Source organism: Lethenteron reissneri, chromosome 6 (genome assembly GCF_015708825.2).
Source record: "Lethenteron reissneri isolate LAM-NWPU_2019-01 chromosome 6, ASM1570882v1, whole genome shotgun sequence".
Classification (NCBI taxonomy): domain Eukaryota; kingdom Metazoa; phylum Chordata; class Hyperoartia; order Petromyzontiformes; family Petromyzontidae; genus Lethenteron; species Lethenteron reissneri.
In genome coordinates this window covers 5,263,895-5,282,771 of record NC_083784.1, presented here as the reverse complement: position 1 = coordinate 5,282,771, position 18,877 = coordinate 5,263,895, and the positions used below count along the sequence as shown (strand labels likewise).

Below are 18,877 nucleotides of genomic sequence, written 5' to 3'. Positions count from 1 at the left end.
GCGGGTCCGCGTAGCAGGCATGGTTAATTACGTACGCGCACACCCACACACACAGCTCCGTACGGCACTCACTCTTGCGCTTCTCTGCGCCGCGCTGGCCGCTCACGTTACAATCGCGCACCTGGGGTACGCCGATTTCGCACGACGAGAGCTTACGCCTACACCGTACTACACGCGTTCACACTTATAACACGTAACGAGCACACGCAAGCGGGGCACACGCCGACACAACGACTAAAGTCGCCGCCGCCGTGCGCGCGAGATAAACCGTACAACAATGCGCAGCCGATTACGCTATGATCGCGCACCTGGGGGACGCCGATTACGCACGCTGCGAGCTTACGCACACACAGTACCACACGCGTTCCCACACGCTCACACTGCACGACAAGATCACGCGAGACCACGCTTCGCTATTAATGATTTATTACCTGATAACTAATGTTGAATTAGTGAGTCGACGAGGCTGGCCTATTCCACTAAACCGGCACCTATTCCCTATTTATCGGCTATGATTCTAATTCCCCTTCTTACTCACTGTTAAGTGTCCACGGCGGTCCGCTGATCCTTGTGTTAACCGCGTGCCTCGGTGCGTCGCACGGACGTCCGGGTCGCTGGCTCGAGCTGCGTCTGGTCGCCTGGCGCTGGAGTAAGAGAGCGATTTCCCCTCTGCGCTCCTCTATTTATCCTCCCTACCTCCCAAAGGGGATGCTGCGCTGAACAATGGGCTCGTGCACCCCAAGCCCGCGCACGGCAGTCCCCAGGCGCTGTTGATATGCTAATCAGTGTGCTGCGTGCAAGGCGTAAATCCTAATTACTCCCTTACCCTTCCTACCAATGGGGCTTGCGCGCTCAAGCGCAATTATCCCAACCCTCCATGACTATGCGCAACAGCCCCTGTGACCCCGCTATTCATGCTGTCCCGTGCCTCCCCTGCTCGCCCCGTCGACCCGTGGGAGTGTGTGTGGGGGGAAATGCGCCTCAACCGCGGTGGCCGAATGCCCCACGCCACGACCTACCATATTAAGGCCGGCCGCAGCGCCGCGGTGCCACGTAGCACGGGGAGGTCATCCAATTCCCTGATCGCCGGAAACCGTGAGAATTAATCCCGATAAGGGTCTCTCGGATAAAAACCGGTCGATCAGGTGACCTTCCCTTCCAGCTCTATGGGGGGGGGGGAATGCGTGCGGGTGTGTGCTTATGTGGGGCGGGTGATGGGGGGCAGTGCGGTGGGGGAAGCCGGGCGGCTCCCTGGTTCGGCAGAGCGGCCCCGTCGTTGTGGCACCACATAGCCCCCCGGGGTGCCAGTCCCCGTCCCGGGTTGACTGGAGCACCTCGCCTGGGTTGCCCCCACGAGGTATCGCCGCGGGGTCCGCGGGATTCGCCCGGCCCTTGTGGCTGGCCTCGGGGGTGGCGGCTCCGTCTCCTGGGGCTCCGGCGGTGGTCTCCTCCTCCATTCCAACGGCTCCCCTCGGCCTCTGGCACCTGCGGGCTGGGGAACAAACTCAGAGGCGATGGGGTTTAAGGGTCGCCGTCCTCGTCGCCCCCGGCCCCGCCCGGGGCCCCTCGGAGCCCGGGGCTCCGTGGGGCCCATGTACTGCGCGAGGCCCCCGGGCACGGGGGGTGGGGGGACCCCGGGGTTTCGGGGTACTTGGACGGCGGGGCTCCCCCCCTCGGGGGCTGCTCGCCACGGCTTCAGTCGGCGGATGTTGACCACCATCTCCCGGCCCCTCTCTCCTCCCTGAATCAGCACCGTCCATGGTGAGATCTGCCGTCTCACAATCCAGGGTCCTCGCCAGTAGGTGGTCAGCTTCCCCACCTGTCCGGCACCGACGCGGGGAGTGTACAGCCACACCTCGGAGCCCGCAGTGTAGAAGGGGGGCTCCATACGGGGTCGGGCGCCCTGCTCTTGCCGCTGGTGCGCGGCCTCTCCGTGCGGGCAGGCTCGGTCCCTGGCCCCTCGCAGGGTCTCCAGCAAGTGCTCCACGGGGTGGCTCCCTTCCTCCCGTTGCGGCGGAGGAACACCGAACAGCAGATCTGCGGGCAGGCGAGACTCGCGACCAAACATCATTAGGAACGGGGTCTGTCCTGTAGAGGTGTGAACGGCGGTGGTGTAGGCGAACAGGGCATAGGGAAGGTGTTCGTCCCAGTCCTGTTGATTCGCGGCCGCCATGCGTTTAAGCTTCCCGGCCAGAGTCTGGTTCATCCTCTCTACCATCCCGTTCGCCTGGGGGTGATACGCCGTGGTTCGGTCCTTCTGGATCCCGAACTCTCGGCACAGCGCCTGAAATAATTCGGCCTCGAATTCACTACCCTGGTCGGTAATGACTCGTTCGGGGATCCCGCACTTAAGTACATAGTTTTCCACGAAGGCCCGGGCCACTACAAGGGCTGTTTTATCTGGGATAGCCACCGCCACGGGGTAGCGGGTGAAGTATTCCACCGCTACGAGAATATATCGGTTGCCCCGGTGGGATCGTGGAAAGGGCCCCTGCAGGTCGATTCCGACCAACTGATTCGTCCGACTGACTCGGAACGGCCTCAGGGGTACCTGGTACCTCGCCGGCTTTTGCCCACACTGCTGACAGGCCCGGCAGCCCTGCACCCAGGCGGCCACATCTTGTGCCAATTTGGGCCAGAGATACTGGCGACGCAGGGTCTCCCGGGTGCGCCGTTCCCCATCATGGCCCCCGAGTGGGTGGTCATGCACCAGCCGTAGCAGCTGGGGTCGCACCTGGGCAGGAACACAGATGCCCCCCGGCTGGCCGGCCTCGGTTAACTCCCGTACCACTCCGTTCCGCACACACAACCGGGCATACAAACCGCTCCAGGGTCCTGGTAGGGCGCTCTTTTCCTCCCGCAGTGCCGCCTCCACTGCCGCCAGATCCGGATCTCGCTGCTGGGTCTGTCTCAGCTGCTCGTCGTTTAGGCCCGGGAAGGCGCAGCCGACGTCCTCCTGGATCCGTCCGATCGGGTCCCGAGCCGCGGGTCCCGCGCTTGCCGGGCGGTCGACGGGATCCTCAGTGCCACCTGTGAGGGTTTCTGTGGCGCACACTGCACTCTCCCTCGCTGGGGGGGGGTCAGTGGCCGCGGCCTCTCGGGGGTCCGTTGCCTGCCGGCAGCGTCCCGCCGTGAAACACGGGCAGGCCTCCTCCGCCCTCGTCTCGGCGTACACCGTGGGTCGCCTCGATAAGGCGTCCGCGTTTGCATGCGTCCGGCCAGCCCGATACTCGATTTGCAGGTTGTACTCCTGCAACTGCGCCAACCACCGGGCCATCTGCCCCCGCGGCTCCTTGAATGTAAGAAGAAACTGCAGAGCATAATGGTCAGTGCGTACGCGACATCTCCTGCCGTACAAATACGGTCGGAACTGTTTGCATGCGAAAATCACGGCGTACAACTCTTGGCGGGTCACGCAATAGTTCAGCTCGGCCCCACTCAAGGTCCGGCTGGCGTACGCGATGACTCGTTCCGCCCCATCCTGTACCTGTGACAACACCGCGCCCAGCCCGCTGCTGCAGGCGTCGGTGTCCAAAATAAAATCGGTGGTAAAATCGGGGAAAGCGAGGGTGGGGGCGTGGGTGAGGTGGTCTTTGAGAGTGGTGAAGGCCGTCTGGCAGGCCCCCGTCCACTGGTAGGGGTGCTTAGGGGAGGTGAGTTGGGTGAGGGGGCGTGCAATCTCGCTGAATCCCTTTACAAATCGACGATAATAGGTGGCGAGCCCCAAAAATGATCTGATCTCCGTCAGATTCCTTGGCCGTGGCCACTCCACTACGGCGCGTACCTTCTCCGGATCGGTGCGCACGCCTGCCTCGCTGACGCGATGCCCGAGGTACCCCACCTCGCGTTGTGCGATGTAACACTTACGTGGCTTGAGCTTGAGATGAGCCGCTCGCAGCCGCTGGAACACCTCTCGAAGCCTGGACCAATGCTCAGACAAAGATCTACTGAACACTATCACATCGTCCAAGTAAATCAGGCACTGTTCCCACTGCAAGCCCCGCATCACCAACTCCATCAACCGCTGGAACGTCGCGGGCGCGTTAGTGAGTCCGAACGGCAACACTCGAAACTCAAACAGGCCCATCGGGGTGGTGAATGCTGTTTTTGGCCGATCCTCCTCCGTCATCTCCACCTGCCAGTAACCGGACGCCAGATCGAGGGTGGAAAAATACCGCGCTCCTGCGAGACTGTCGAAGGTGTCGTCGATGCGAGGTATGGGGAAGGCATCGCCGAGCGTGACTGCGTTTAGTTTACGGTAATCGACGCAGAATCGGGTTGACCCATCCTTTTTCGTTACTAGTACCACCGGGGCTGACCAGGGGCTCGCCGAGGGCTGAATTATGTTATCGCGAAGCATGTCCCCAACTGCCTCTTTGATTTGGACGCGTTCGGGTGCGCCCACTCGGTACGCAGGGAGTTTGATGGGTCGGGCTGCACCGGTGTCAATTTGATGCTTAACAAGGTCGGTCCGACCCACGTCCGAGTCGTGTTCGCTGAACACGTCGGCATACTCCCGCAGTAACTCGCGCAGCCGATCGGCCTCTCCCTTAGGTAAGTCCGCCCATGGTACATGTAACGCATCGAGCAGGGGAACGACCTCGGCTCGGGGAGTCGGGCCGACTCGCCAGGCCAGGTCCTGCTCACCCTCAGGACGACCGGGGTCCTCAGCCCAGAGTGCGAACACCGAGTCGTTAGAGTGGCGTGCGTGCAGGGGGTGTACTGTGGCTATCGGGGTGCGCCGTCGCAGTATCGCGGGGGTATTGTGGGGGTTAAACATCCGCATAAACAATCGGTCCCCATCTGCGTTTACCAACGTGGCGGATCCCACAACCCCATACCGTTTTGCCAACTCCGGGTGAGGAGTTAGCATTACCTCCCCTGATGGTCGGAGCGTGGGGTCGGTGGGGGATGTTGCCACCGGCACCAGCACCTCGGTGAGCGGGCCGATGGTGACTGCCGTCGTCAGGATAGCGGCCACAGGTGCAAAGCGGCGGCGCGTCGGTTCTCGTCCCAGGAACGGTATCCGCTCGCCGTTGCTCTCCATGGTGGCGCATCGCTGGCGGGGTTGCACGTTGAGTCCCAGCCGTTCTAAGAGGTCGGTACCTGCGATACACTCGTGACACAACGCACTCGACACGTAGAACTCCTGGGTGCACACCTGACTGCCTATGCGGACCTCTAGGGTGGCTCTCCCCAGCAGCCCCATTCCGGCTCCGCTCGCCGTGTGCAGCGCGCGGTCCGGTGCCTGCAGGTGACGCACGTCGACCCCGATCGCGCTGCAGTGCGCTGCGCTCACGAGCGAGGCCACCGCCCCCGTGTCCAGCAGGATTCGGGTACGCACTCCGTTAACCTCCCCTTCCACCAGCGACGTGGCCCCCGTGATCCCCGCCACCAGCTCCCGTAGCCAGTCGCCAGGAGTCACCGTTTCCGTGGGCGTTGTTGCTGGAACCTGTGTGGAGATCACTCGCTCGCCATTATTCTCATTATCGTCCATTTGTATCGGGACCGCGTCGATTGCACCCCTAGTTGGTCCGCTCTCTAGGGGGCGTTGGAGTTTTAACCCCCGCGTCTGTCTCGCTCGGGTGATTTCAGGACAGTCCCTCACTAGATGCCCTCGGCGATCGCACATATAACATGCCCGGGGAGGGGGGGCGGTTCCGTAGCGGGTCCCCTGTCCGCTCCCTCCCCCCCCATTACGCCGCTGTCCACCCTCCGCCTCTAGTCGGGCTACCCTCCCAGATAACCCTCCCACCGTGGCGCGTAGGTCCCCCATTTCGGATCGGATGGTCTCAACGGAGGATTGCAGTTTGGTCATATTTTTATTTGCTTCCTCGCGTACCTGGGTTACCCTTTCACCTACGTGAGTTACCCTCTCACCTACTTGGGTTATCATATCTCCCATGCCGGCCTGTAACCCGGCTACCCACCCCGGGGTCGTCTCGCTGGGTCTCTGTGGCTCTCTTTCCCGGCCCCTTACCGTCCTCGCGAGCTCCTGTCCCTCCTCCTCGTCTTCCGAGAGCAGGCTCGCAATGGCGCGCTCTCGTCCCAGCCCCCGGAGCTGCGCGCGTTCGCTGTGAATTCTTTCACACTTACGTGCGCGCTCGACAAGGGTGTTAAACGGAAGACGTGGGCAGCTCATGTCTGGCTGCCACCACGCCGTGCGAGACAGGTACCGCTGGATTTTCTCGGCGGCCAGTTCCTCAATAACATCAGTTGCGTACCCCGGGCGTGCGATCTTTGTTAACTCACGCACATCCTCGGCGTAATCACGTAGATCTTCGCCAGGTTGGCGCCGGCGCGCCTCTAAGGCCGATTTTGCTTCCTCCTCGTCACGCGTGCCAAAACGCTGATCGAGTCGGCGCATCAGCTCCTCTAGCTGTGTCTGTGCGCTCGCGGGTAACGCTTCTACAAAATCGGCTGCCCGCCCATCAAGATTCATATTAAGTTGACGTACTGCCTGCGCGTCCGTCCATCCATTAATTTCCTTGGCCCCTAAGAGATTGCGGGCGAATGCCTTCCACGAAGGGGCCCCCCGGCCGGTAAATATTAGTCTTATTTTAGCGTGAGGTAACGCGGGGGTCCGTACCGCTTCTGACACCAATTTGTGGGGGTCGCTAGCCCCCGAGATCCCTCCCTCGATAATGTTAACGGCCGGGCTAGCATCATCAATCGCCCCCCCGCTGCTAAGCGAACCGCTGCTAAGTTCCTCACCCATGGGGTGGGAGCCGTCGCCCGAGGATTCCACTCCACCGCGGGTCCGCGTAGCAGGCATGGTTAATTACGTACGCGCACACCCACACACACAGCTCCGTACGGCACTCACTCTTGCGCTTCTCTGCGCCGCGCTGGCCGCTCACGTTACAATCGCGCACCTGGGGTACGCCGATTTCGCACGACGAGAGCTTACGCCTACACCGTACTACACGCGTTCACACTTATAACACGTAACGAGCACACGCAAGCGGGGCACACGCCGACACAACGACTAAAGTCGCCGCCGCCGTGCGCGCGAGATAAACCGTACAACAATGCGCAGCCGATTACGCTATGATCGCGCACCTGGGGGACGCCGATTACGCACGCTGCGAGCTTACGCACACACAGTACCACACGCGTTCCCACACGCTCACACTGCACGACAAGATCACGCGAGACCACGCTTCGCTATTAATGATTTATTACCTGATAACTAATGTTGAATTAGTGAGTCGACGAGGCTGGCCTATTCCACTAAACCGGCACCTATTCCCTATTTATCGGCTATGATTCTAATTCCCCTTCTTACTCACTGTTAAGTGTCCACGGCGGTCCGCTGATCCTTGTGTTAACCGCGTGCCTCGGTGCGTCGCACGGACGTCCGGGTCGCTGGCTCGAGCTGCGTCTGGTCGCCTGGCGCTGGAGTAAGAGAGCGATTTCCCCTCTGCGCTCCTCTATTTATCCTCCCTACCTCCCAAAGGGGATGCTGCGCTGAACAATGGGCTCGTGCACCCCAAGCCCGCGCACGGCAGTCCCCAGGCGCTGTTGATATGCTAATCAGTGTGCTGCGTGCAAGGCGTAAATCCTAATTACTCCCTTACCCTTCCTACCAATGGGGCTTGCGCGCTCAAGCGCAATTATCCCAACCCTCCATGACTATGCGCAACAGCCCCTGTGACCCCGCTATTCATGCTGTCCCGTGCCTCCCCTGCTCGCCCCGTCGACCCGTGGGAGTGTGTGTGGGGGGAAATGCGCCTCAACCGCGGTGGCCGAATGCCCCACGCCACGACCTACCATATTAAGGCCGGCCGCAGCGCCGCGGTGCCACGTAGCACGGGGAGGTCATCCAATTCCCTGATCGCCGGAAACCGTGAGAATTAATCCCGATAAGGGTCTCTCGGATAAAAACCGGTCGATCAGGTGACCTTCCCTTCCAGCTCTATGGGGGGGGGGGAATGCGTGCGGGTGTGTGCTTATGTGGGGCGGGTGATGGGGGGCAGTGCGGTGGGGGAAGCCGGGCGGCTCCCTGGTTCGGCAGAGCGGCCCCGTCGTTGTGGCACCACACACACTCTAGCGTGCGTGTGGGTACGGCAGCTGTGTGTGTGTGTTTGCGCCGGACACACCACTCGCACCTGTGCTGGGCCTCCCACCTGCGGCTACACACGTGGCCGCGAGTGCACGGGGATTAGCTTCAGAACCATCTAACACACACACACCTTCACTCCCTCCCACGTTAACAGCGGAGCAGCGTTACGAGTCGATTAAGTAGGGCGAGAACTTGTCTTATATTCATTGGGAGCGCCTTAGATCAAGGCGCTCTCTCCATAGCAGAGTTTATAGTGGTAACAAATATAGATTATGCATTAGAAAAAAAGTATTTCACAAATCTGGCTGTCGCCTGATGAAGCTAGTTGTAATTACTGGCGAAACGTCGTACGCAGATTGGAAATGTTGTGGCTTGGGTCTCCAACACACCGGTGTGCTGAACTAGTAGCGGGTTTAATGACACATTAATATTTACGCGATCTAACCCAAACCCCCCCCCCCCCCCACATCACAGATAACATTAGTCGCGAAAGCCTTCCACGCGTTCAGCAGTCGAAAAGAAATTCGTTTTCAGTCTAGGTTTTGAAAAAACGAGCGGTTGAGATGGGCAGGGCCAGTGATAGGGAATCCTCTCTCTCTCGGAGCGATAGAGGATCAACCGGGGTGACGAGGAGACGAGTGGCGGGGATGGGGGACAATCATTGGACGACGCCGTCCTTCGCGCTTCCGGCCTCGCGAGGGCCAACTGTGGCCTGCGGGTCCCGCGGAGGACGCACCGACTCGCTGCGGAGTCGCGCGCGGTGCCCTTCCGTGCCCGCCACCGCTTGTAAGTCACGGAACAGACGAGCGCTGCCATCCATGACGCGTCGGCAGTGGTGCACAGAGCACAATCAGCCGACACGACACGCCGAATCAACAACGCCGCGTGCGTGCTACGCGTCACCGGTGACGCGTCGATGACGCGTCGGCAGTGGTGCACACGGCACAATCAACAACACAACGCGACACTTTCGATTTAAAGCTTTCGTGACTGCAGGGATTCATCTTCTTGGTTCTTTCGGTAAAGTCACGTAGAATGGAAATAATAAAATAATAAAACATAATAAAATAATTCTCACGACGTTTCAGACCTGGTCTTCACCTGAGGACGGCTGCTTGCGTTGTGGCCGAAACGTCGTGAGAATTATTTTATTGTTTTATTTTATTATTTTCATTCTACGTGACTTTACCGAAAGAACCAAGAAGACAACGCGACACGTTGGAGCGAACAACACCGCGTGCGAGCTACGAAGGCCTGTTGCCCGAAACGTCCACTACTGTGCAGTCTTCCTTTCAAGGCCGCAACGGCGTTATGGACGAACCCGTTGAGTTTTGCTTCCGAATTAAATTCACCTCGACTCGACGCGTCCCATGGCTTAAGGCACCCGCGTGTTCAAACCCGGCAGTCATCACGAGCGCGCATTCACGCTCGAGCTTTGGTTGCCACCCGTCCTGCTTTCCCCCGGGATCGTCCTCATGCTCAGGGGCAGCTCGCAGCGGCTGCTGCTGCTGCTGCACGTGGTGTGGGAGCGTTTCTCAACGCGCCGATTGTGACCGTTTCGCCTCATCCACCCACTCACTGAAACCACACATCCACTCACTCACCCACCCACTCACTGAAGCACTCACTCACCCACCCACACATCCACTCACTCACTCACTGAACCACTCACTCACTCACCCACTCACTGAACCCACACATCCACTCACTCACTTAACCACTCACTCACTTAACCACTCACTCACCCACCCACTCACTGAACCACTTACTCACTGGACCACTCACTCACCCACCCACACACTCACTCTCCCACTCACTCAACCATTCACTTATCCACTCACTGAACCCACACATCCACCCACTCACTCACTGAACCACTCACTCAGCCACTCACTCACTCACCCACCCACACACTCACTAAACCATTCACTTATCCACTCACTCCTCCCCTCACTAACCCACTAACTCATCCACTCTCACTGAACCACTGACTCACCCACTCACTCACTCACTGAACCACTGACTCACCCACTCACTCAACCACTCACTGGTTAAGTTGCAGAACAATTCTCACAACCAATTTTAGCAGCGATTATATTCGCGACGTTTCACTTGAAATTGCATCAATCATCTTCAGGACACGATCCAGGAAGTCATAATAAAGGATTCTTTCTTCCGACTTACTGGGTTTTATTACCAGAGCATGCTTTTGTTGGCATGTTCACCACAAGTACGTGTGGTTAATGCGGACACGATTCCTTTCAAAAGGTTTCTGTTTGGTGTTTGAACATCTTAACACCTCCTGTTTTATTGCCAGAAAGGGTAAAAGCTATTCTTCAACTGGGTTTCACTTGTTGTGATCGTGGTGTGGAGAAGACTGCGGTGAGGAGGTTATGGTGAGGTGGTCCTGGTGAGATCGTGGTGAGGTCGTGGTGAGGTGGTCGTGGTGAGGTGGTCGTGGTGAGGTCGTGGTGAGGTCGTGGTGAGGTCGTGGTGAGGTCGTGGTGAGGTCGTGGTGAGGAGGTAGTCATGGGAAGAAGGTGGTCGTGGTGAAGTGACCACGGTGAGATCACGGTGCGGAGGAGTTCCTGATGTGGAGTAGATTGTGGTGAGGTCACGGTGAGGCGGTCCTGGTGCAGGGTTCATGGCGAGCAAGTGGTCATGGTGAGGTGGTTGCGGTGCGGTGGTCGTGGTGAGAACATGGTGAGGAGGTAGTCGTAGTGAGGAGAAGGATGAGGAGCTCGCGGCGCGTGACCCCCAGCCGCGTGCTACTTGAGGGCGTGCACGGCGTAGTTCACGTCCGTGGAGTCACTCCAGCGCCAGCTGCCCCGCAGGGGGCTGTAGGTCATCCCGCGCAGCTCCACCAAGCTCAGCCCGTCTGCAAGAACAGGGCCGTCGGGGAAACCGCCGCGGCCACGACCCGCCATCGTCACGACGTTCCCCACCCCCGACAAACGTCACCACTCTTCTTTTAACAAAGAGGCAACACATTTTCCCCGCCAATGTGTTCGCGATCACGCCAATATCGGAGTCGTCGCGTCCTCGTTGTTATCGTCGTCGTCATCGTCGTCCTCCTTGTCATCGTCGTCATCGTCGTCGTCATCGTCGTCATCGTCGTCGTCGTCGTCGCGACACCGAGGAGGATCCGGTCAGAAATGTCGTGGAGCGACGCGCGACCCGACCGAGGCGTTGATGCTCATCTCCCGTCAACAGCCCTGAGCCAGCGGTGGGAATTCCCTATTCCTATGGCAGGGGGCGAAGGTTATCCAGAGGACAACCGCCGTTGACAAGCCAAGGTCGTGCGATTGTGGCCGTGCAGCCCAAACTACGGACCGCACAGTAAACCCACCGCGGTCTGCCCTCCTTTAACGGAGGAGGAACAGTGACACGACACGAACTCTCTCTCTCTGCTGAAGCCCTCGCGTCGTGGCCAGCAGCAAGACCTCGACATTGACATCGAGCTCTGCTGCCGTATGGCGCAAAACCAGAACAGAACCACTGTGGGAATTTCCCCGCAAATTGGCACTGATTTTATCGACCCTTTAGGGATGATAATGACGATGATGGGCTTGGGTCAACACCTCTCCAGCAGGAGCTTTGAACCCGCGGCCTCACGACTGCCGCTCGCTCCCTACCGGCCGAGCCGCCCGCGACCGGTGCCACGGGACGGGCACCGGGTGCCGAGCGGAAGCGGCGGGAATGCGACGGTGGCGACGGTGGCGGTGGTGGCGGTGGTGGTGGCGGTAGTGCCGGGGTTGCCACTCACTCTCCTCCAGGGCGGAGCGCACGGAGCGCGGCTCCACGAACGACTCCCAGGCGTGCGTGCCACGCGGGACGATCCGCAGCAGCCACTCCGCCGCCACGATGGCGAAGGCAAAGGAGGCCGCCGTCTTGTTGATGGTCGTCAAGAAGAGCGAACCCCCGGGCTGCGGGCGGGTGGGGGGGGGGTAGGGCGGAGGGGAGGCGAGGAGTCCCGTGTTGGGGAGAGCACGTGGAGCGGACGGAACGTTCCCGGCGGACACGTCGGACGTCGAGCAGCACGACGCGCGGCACAAAGCAAACGAGCACGGGGGGAGGGCGATCAATGGCTATGCTGGGTGATGCCATGTGGTGTGTGTGTGTGTTGAACTTCTTTGGCACCGTACGTATCCAGCCGTGCTAATCGGAGGTGCGGGTTGGTTCCGAGTGTTCACCCGGGACGGCCTCGCCGAGTCTCAAGACTCTTTTTCAGGAGGGTCCTGCCAAGATGTTCACATTAGGGGGCGGGTGGATGTCGCCGCTGCTGCTGCTGCTGCTGCCGCCGCTACGCGATTCCAACTGATTAACTTTTAGGTAATTTCTTAGCAACGGGCGGTGTTGTTCTTTGGCCACCACCAGCTCCACTGCGCGCTTTCATTTTAGGTATGCGAGGAGAGAACCGGAGAACCCCGAGCAAACCCATGGAGAACAGGGGGAGAACACACAGACTCCGCGCCGAGAGACGCCCGAGACGCGGCATCGAACCCGGGTCCTTCTTGCTGTGGGGCACGAGCGCTGCTGCTACGCCACCGTGAGAGAGAGCGCAGGAGCGAGACAGGGTGAGTGGGTGAGAGGTACAGAATGAGAGAGTGAGAGTTAGAGAGGTAGTGAGTGAGTGGGGGATAGAGAGCGTGAGAGAGCATGGGAGAGAGGTAGAGAGTGTGAGAGGGTGTGAGTCTGTGGCAGTGTCCGAGAGAAGGAGAGTGGGAGAGCGAGAGCGCGGGAGAGCGTGGGAGAGCGTGGGAGAGCGTGGGAGAGTGTGGGAGAGTGTGGGAGAGCGTGGGAGAGCGCGGGAGAGCGCGGGAGAGCGTGGGAGAGTGTGGGAGAGCGCGGGAGAGCGTGGGAGAGTGTGGGAGAGCACGGGAGAGCGTGGGAGAGCGTGGGAGAGCGTGGGAGAGTGTGGGAGAGTGTGGGAGAGTGTGGGAGAGCGTGGGAGAGCACGGGAGAGCGTGGGAGAGCGTGGGAGAGTGTGGGAGAGCGTGGGAGAGTGTGGGAGAGTGTGGGAGAGTGCGAGAGAGTGTGGGAGAGTGTGGGAGAGCGCGGGAGAGTGCGGGAGAGTGCGAGAGAGTGTGGGAGAGTGCGGGAGAGTGCGAGAGAGTGTGGGAGAGTGTGGGAGAGTGCGAGAGAGTGTGGGAGAGCGCGGGAGAGTGCGGGAGAGCGTGGGAGAGCACGGGAGAGCACGGGAGAGCACGGGAGAGCACGGGAGAGCACGGGAGAGCGTGAGAGAGCACGGGAGAGCGTGAGAGAGCGGCAGCAGCGAGCATCTCACCTTGACAAGGCGGCAGCAGCAGGCGATGAAGGCGGCCGGGTCGTGGACATGTTCCACCACCTCGGACGCCACCACCGCGTCAAACACCGGCCCCTCGCGCTCCGCCAGATCCTCCACCGTGTCCACCTCGTATCTACAGGTTCACCACCTTGTCAACCTCGGAGGTACACGTGGGCTGTGCCACCCAGCTAACTCCACCGGCGTCCGGTCACATCCCAGGTCAACTCCAAGATTGCACACTCACCGTTACCACACCCTCCATGGCCTCGCCCCTCCCACCTCACTCTACTCCTCACTCACCTCACTCTCCGCCTCTCCCCTCTCACCTCACTCTGCTCTCCTCCACGTGCGCTCTCTATTCCAGCAGCCAAAGCTCTACGTCCACCTTCGCTCAGTGGGAGGTCACTCATTCCACCTTCACTTCGACTCCCTGCCCCCGCTCTAGTCCAGGCTCAAGGTTTCCCGTTGCGCTTCTCGCCGACGGGCCGCTATAAAACCGATGCGCCTGCCGTCTGCGTCCTGCGTCCCGAGACGCGGCCGCACTGAGACGCAGGGGGGGCGAGGCCACGCGGGACCTCGAGGTCGGCGAGTTCGCGATCTTGAAATCGACCCGGGGATTCGATCGCGTCGTCACGGCCACACGTACCGGAGGCGCGACGCCAGCTGGGGGTCGGAGCGCGCGTGGACGCGTGCCGTGCCCACGTTCTCCTCCAAGGGGTCGATGCCCAGAACCGTGGCTCCGATCCTGGCCAGCGGCTACGCACAACGCAACAGACGGACGGACGATGGAATCATACCACTCCGCAGCGTTACCGCGATCGCACCATCGGCGTCGCGTCGTCACGACACGGAGAATCCATTCGGAAATCTCGCAACAGCGGTGCACAGGGCTGCCCAGAGTAAGGAGGGCACAAGGGATGATTTTACGTACTAAACAGGCCTGGTTTTTTTTGTCGCTGATGTATAATTTGGCCGCACGTGGCCTCCTGCCCTGGGCCACCTCCAGGAACCTTGGGGCGGGCCTGGCGATGCATCGGCCCGCGTGCTAGCGAACAGCCCACAGAAGAATATATAACGGTCCTGCTTCTGAATCTGTGTGAGTGACACAGCACTGAGCCAAGAACCGCTGAGATTCTGAGCCAGACTTTGAGGCACGCCACCGTGACTGAACCGGGTTCTCAAGCGTCGTGAGTTTACGGTCTCACTGTAGGCCAGAAATTACTTCGCAAAAATTACGCGAGTGGTTCTTCCCAACCAAGCGAGTAACCGATCAAATTTGGCAACGTTGGACCGTGACGCTGACGCACACACGGCCAACTAATCCGTTTAGAATATCGTCAAGATTCTTTATCGTGCTCACTGTGCAGCTGTTGGTCCTTTTACGGTAATTATTACACCCCCGAGTATTAACCAGCACGGCCACTGGGCTCGAACCGAAAGTGTCTGCAACAAGCGGCGAACGGGCAACCGCCTGGCCTTGTCGCTGCACTCAAATCGATCGTGGAGGTGGCCACGGGGTCACAACCACACAACAATAATCACTTTTTCGCCCAGGGGGGCCACACTCGAGCCTGAAGGAGGGTCCCGCTACAATGGGACGCTTAGGCAGCACCAACGGAAGAAGCTCGAAAAAACCCATGCAGAACAGGGGGAGAGAATGTACAAAGCCCACACCACAGAGAGGCGCCCGAGTCGGGAATCGAACCCAGGGCCTTCAAGCTGCGAGGCACGAGTGTTACCACCGCGCCACCGTGCTGCAGTGGTCGCAACACGGGTACCCGATACCCGTACCCTACCCGATACCCGGCTACCCGTACCCAGCCGGGTACGGGTACAGGTAGCCGTTTGCGACCCTGGTGCGGCCGGGTACGGGTACGGGTAAGGAATCAAAACCCGTTTGCAACCTCTGCCGTGCTGCCCCCAAATCTGCGTGAGAGGTGAGACCCCAGTGTGTCAGTGTAACCCCCCCCCAATTGGGGGGAGGGGGTGTGAGGTGGCAGGGGGGTCAGTGTCGACCTCGCATAGCAGGCCCCCTCCGCAGCCCACGTCCAGGATGCGGAAGCCTTTGAGAGGTAGCGCGCCACGGGTTGGGGCCTCGGCACCCAGCAGCCCGTCCCTACGGGACACACGGATAGACACGCGACCCGCGCGGTGTCACCCGCGGTTGAAGAGGTGGGGGGTGATCATTGGTAACGATCGTCATCACGTGGAGCTCAACTCGGCCACGGTGGTGCTGGTTTTTTTTTTTGCAAACGCTGCTGCGACGGACGAAGAAGATGGAACGAAAACGGGAAAAGTGCGCCAAGAAGCACGAGGAGATGCTGCATTTGGAGGAGCACCTGGATTGGAGAGAACATTGCAATGTTAACATTGACATCACCCGGACTGTTATGAAAATTGAGTGGGCTTGGGCAGGGCGCGTTTCGAACGGGCCGATGGTCAAGAACAGTAATGGAGTGGTGGCAGAGGAACAGAACGTGTCCGACAGGATGTTCGACGGGGAGATGGAGCGACGAGATCGGCTCGCGCGCAAGTGCCGGGGCGGATCGCTGCATCGCCGGGGCATTGAAGACACGGGTAGGCCTTCATCCGGCAAACATTTCTCCGCGCGGCGCTTCTAAACCCCTCGTTGAGCGGCCGTCGCCACGCCGCCGGGGGCGCGGAAGCGTCGTGCGCGCGAGTGCTGAACTTAGGCGGCACCTGATGAGGGGCACGCGGAGCGAGTTGAGGCTGTGCAGGGCACCCAGCTCCCCTCGCTCGTTCCACCACGTGTGGGCTAGGGCTTGGAACTTGGCCAGCTCGTGGGGGTTCACGCTGCTGGACTTGCGCTCCGCGTCCCCTGTGGCCTCCGTCGCGAGCCCGCGGGATCTGTCCAAGGGAAACGCAAAGACAAAGAACCCCCGCGTAGCCATTGACAGACCGTCGGGGCAAGTGCTGTTCGTGAGAACCTACGAAGGCCGGCGCGGCACAAAAGGGGGCGGGCGGCCAGCACCACGCCCGGCCGCCTTTGTCTCCCCAGTGCTGATTTTTTCACACACACCCCAACAAATAATTATTTAAGGCTGATCCGACCTACGGCAGGCCCAGGACCGGTTCAAATATTCGTCACCGATGTTGGCTGTGAATGAGGGCTCTGGCCACACTGGGTTGGTTGTGAGCGTTGTCCGACCGCGACTCATCAGCGGTGCGGTGGAACATCGCACGAGCGTTTGTGAAACCCCCGTATGGCGTCGAAGAGGTGCCATAACCTGGCTTACCACAAAGCAGTCCAGCAAGTGGACTAATCGCCACCTGTTTCCATCTGTACGGGGGGTGGGGTTGTTATAGAGTGCTGCTGCCTCCCTCTGCGCGAGTGGGTTTTCTCCGGGTGCTTCCGTTTCCTCCCACTTGTAAACGCTGGCGGAGCCAGTGGGGGGGGTGGCACGTGTCGATTCCTGAAAACGAACCCGCTGCTTCCAAATCGCCAAAGCCTCGTGAAAGGCGGCCACGGGCTCTACGAGGCGATGGGCAACGCGTGTTGTGACTGATCTATAGTCCACGATGTAACTCAGTGCCGGATCATCCAAGTAGCAAACGTAGCATATGCTACGTGCCCCGCACTAAATGCTTTCAAGCTATCAATTCCGGTTCAGTGATTCTGCACTTGCTCTATTACTATAGTACTATACCGCCTTCAACTGTTATGAACGACCGGGTGTTTAAGGTTAGCGATTTGTCGTATTATCTGGCTGTATAGCAAATGAAAAATACAATTACTTTACAATGCACGTGAAAAATGTATGTGTTTTAATATTTACATTTTTTTTATTTATAACATATACCACACAGGCCCCGCACTAGATGAATCTGGCAGCTATTTCTCTCGAGACTGGACCACGACGTGGACAAGTGATCAATAAAGTGTCAAATGCCCGCTGGCGGGAGGTCGCGGGACCCAGGTGGTACCATGGGTTGACTGCTATGCCAGGCTAGGTGCAGGAGGCGGTAACAGGACAGGCTCAGCAGGTGCCATGGGTTGACTGCTGTGCCAGGCTAGGTGTAGGTCATGGGACAGACCCTGCAGGTGCCATGGGTTGACTGCTGTGCCAGGCTAGGTGCAGGTCACGGGACAGGCCCTGCAGGTGCCATGGGTTGACTGCTGTGTCAGGCTAGGTGCAGGAGGTCACGGGCCAGACCCAGCAGGTGCCATGGGTTGACTGCTGTGCCAGGCTAGGTGCAGGAGGCGGTAACAGGGCAGGCTCAGCAGATGTCATGGGTTGACTGCTGTGCCAGGCTAGGTGCAGGAGGTCACGGGACAGACCCAGCAGGTGCCATGGGTTGACTGCTGTGCCAGGCTAGGTGCAGGAGGAGGCTGCGGGACAGACCCAGCAGGTGCCATGGGTTTGACTGCTGTGCCAGGCTAGGTGCAGGAGGTCACGGGACAGACCCAGCAGGTGCCATGGGTTTGACTGCTGTGCCAGGCTAGGTGCAGGAGGTCACGGGACAGACCCAGCAGGTACCATGGGTTGACTGCTGTGCCAAGCTAGGTGCAGGTCACGGGATAGACCCAGCATGTACCATGGGTTGACTGCTGTGCCAGGCTAGGTGCAGGAGGAGGCTGCGGGACAGACCCTGCAGGTGCCATGGGTTGACTGCTGTGCCAGGCTAGGTGCAGGAGGTCACGGGACAGACCCAGCAGGTGTCATGTGTTTGACCTACTGAGACGACCGGTCGACACACCACCTGTGTCCCCTTTGCTATCCCAACGCACGCAGACACAAACACTCTGCGACGCCACGTACGTGCACGCTCCTTCACACACACAGAGCACATTAACTGGACATCAATGAAAAAGAGCTTCATAGCTCATCGGATTTCTCCAGTATAAATACATATTCTGACTCTGAGCCACGACCTCTGAGATTACCCCACACACCCCACACACACGCACCCGAGACCCCGAACCAGGGCCGCGATGCCGAACCCCGCGGCAGGGCCAGGGGACACTTGAAGGGTCCGTGGGGGCCCCGGGGTGGAGGAGGCGAAACGACGGCGCGGGCAGCAGCAGCAGCAGCAGGAGGAGAGGGCACGTGGTCTGACCAGCAGCAGCGGCAGCGGCGGCGGCAGGAGATGATGGAGCTGCCGGCAACGCAGGCCCAACGCAGCCATCGCTACCACGGCTGATGTCTCACCCACTGCCACTGCCCTGGGCTGAGTCGGGCTCAGTGGCGCCCTCTCATGCCCAGTCCGGATGATCTCACACAGAGGAAGCCTCCCACCCCACCATCCCCTTGAGAAACAGCTGGCAATTCGAAACTAATTAAATTCTTTATATTAAGTTCGCGTGCTTGCTTGCTTGCTTAGGACCGTGCAAATCTTTCGGTCGTTTTTTAACCCACTTCCCGTGATCCAATCGAGCTGATATTTTCCACACAGACTCGTTGTGCCAGACAATTATTGTTCGTGAAAAAATTTTTTACACTTTTTAGGCAAAAAAAATGTATTTTACATATATTCAAATAGAACGCATTCATGGCTTTGGCTGA

General features: G+C 59.6%; 1 protein-coding gene across 1 annotated transcript; it reads right to left on the bottom strand.

Annotated features, from left to right (window-relative positions):
- Window positions 1–10,134: 10,134 nt before the first annotated feature.
- COQ3 (coenzyme Q3, methyltransferase) lies at window positions 10,135–18,547 on the bottom strand. The gene is made up of 7 exons (XM_061570818.1): window positions 18,283–18,547; window positions 16,053–16,220; window positions 15,369–15,468; window positions 13,999–14,108; window positions 13,353–13,485; window positions 11,832–11,991; window positions 10,135–10,943 (listed from the first exon to the last, which is right to left on the bottom strand). Exons 1-7 carry the CDS (start codon window positions 18,498–18,500, stop codon window positions 10,834–10,836), a joined length of 999 nt encoding a protein of 332 aa, XP_061426802.1. The 5' UTR covers window positions 18,501–18,547; the 3' UTR covers window positions 10,135–10,833.
- Window positions 18,548–18,877: the final 330 nt, after the last annotated feature.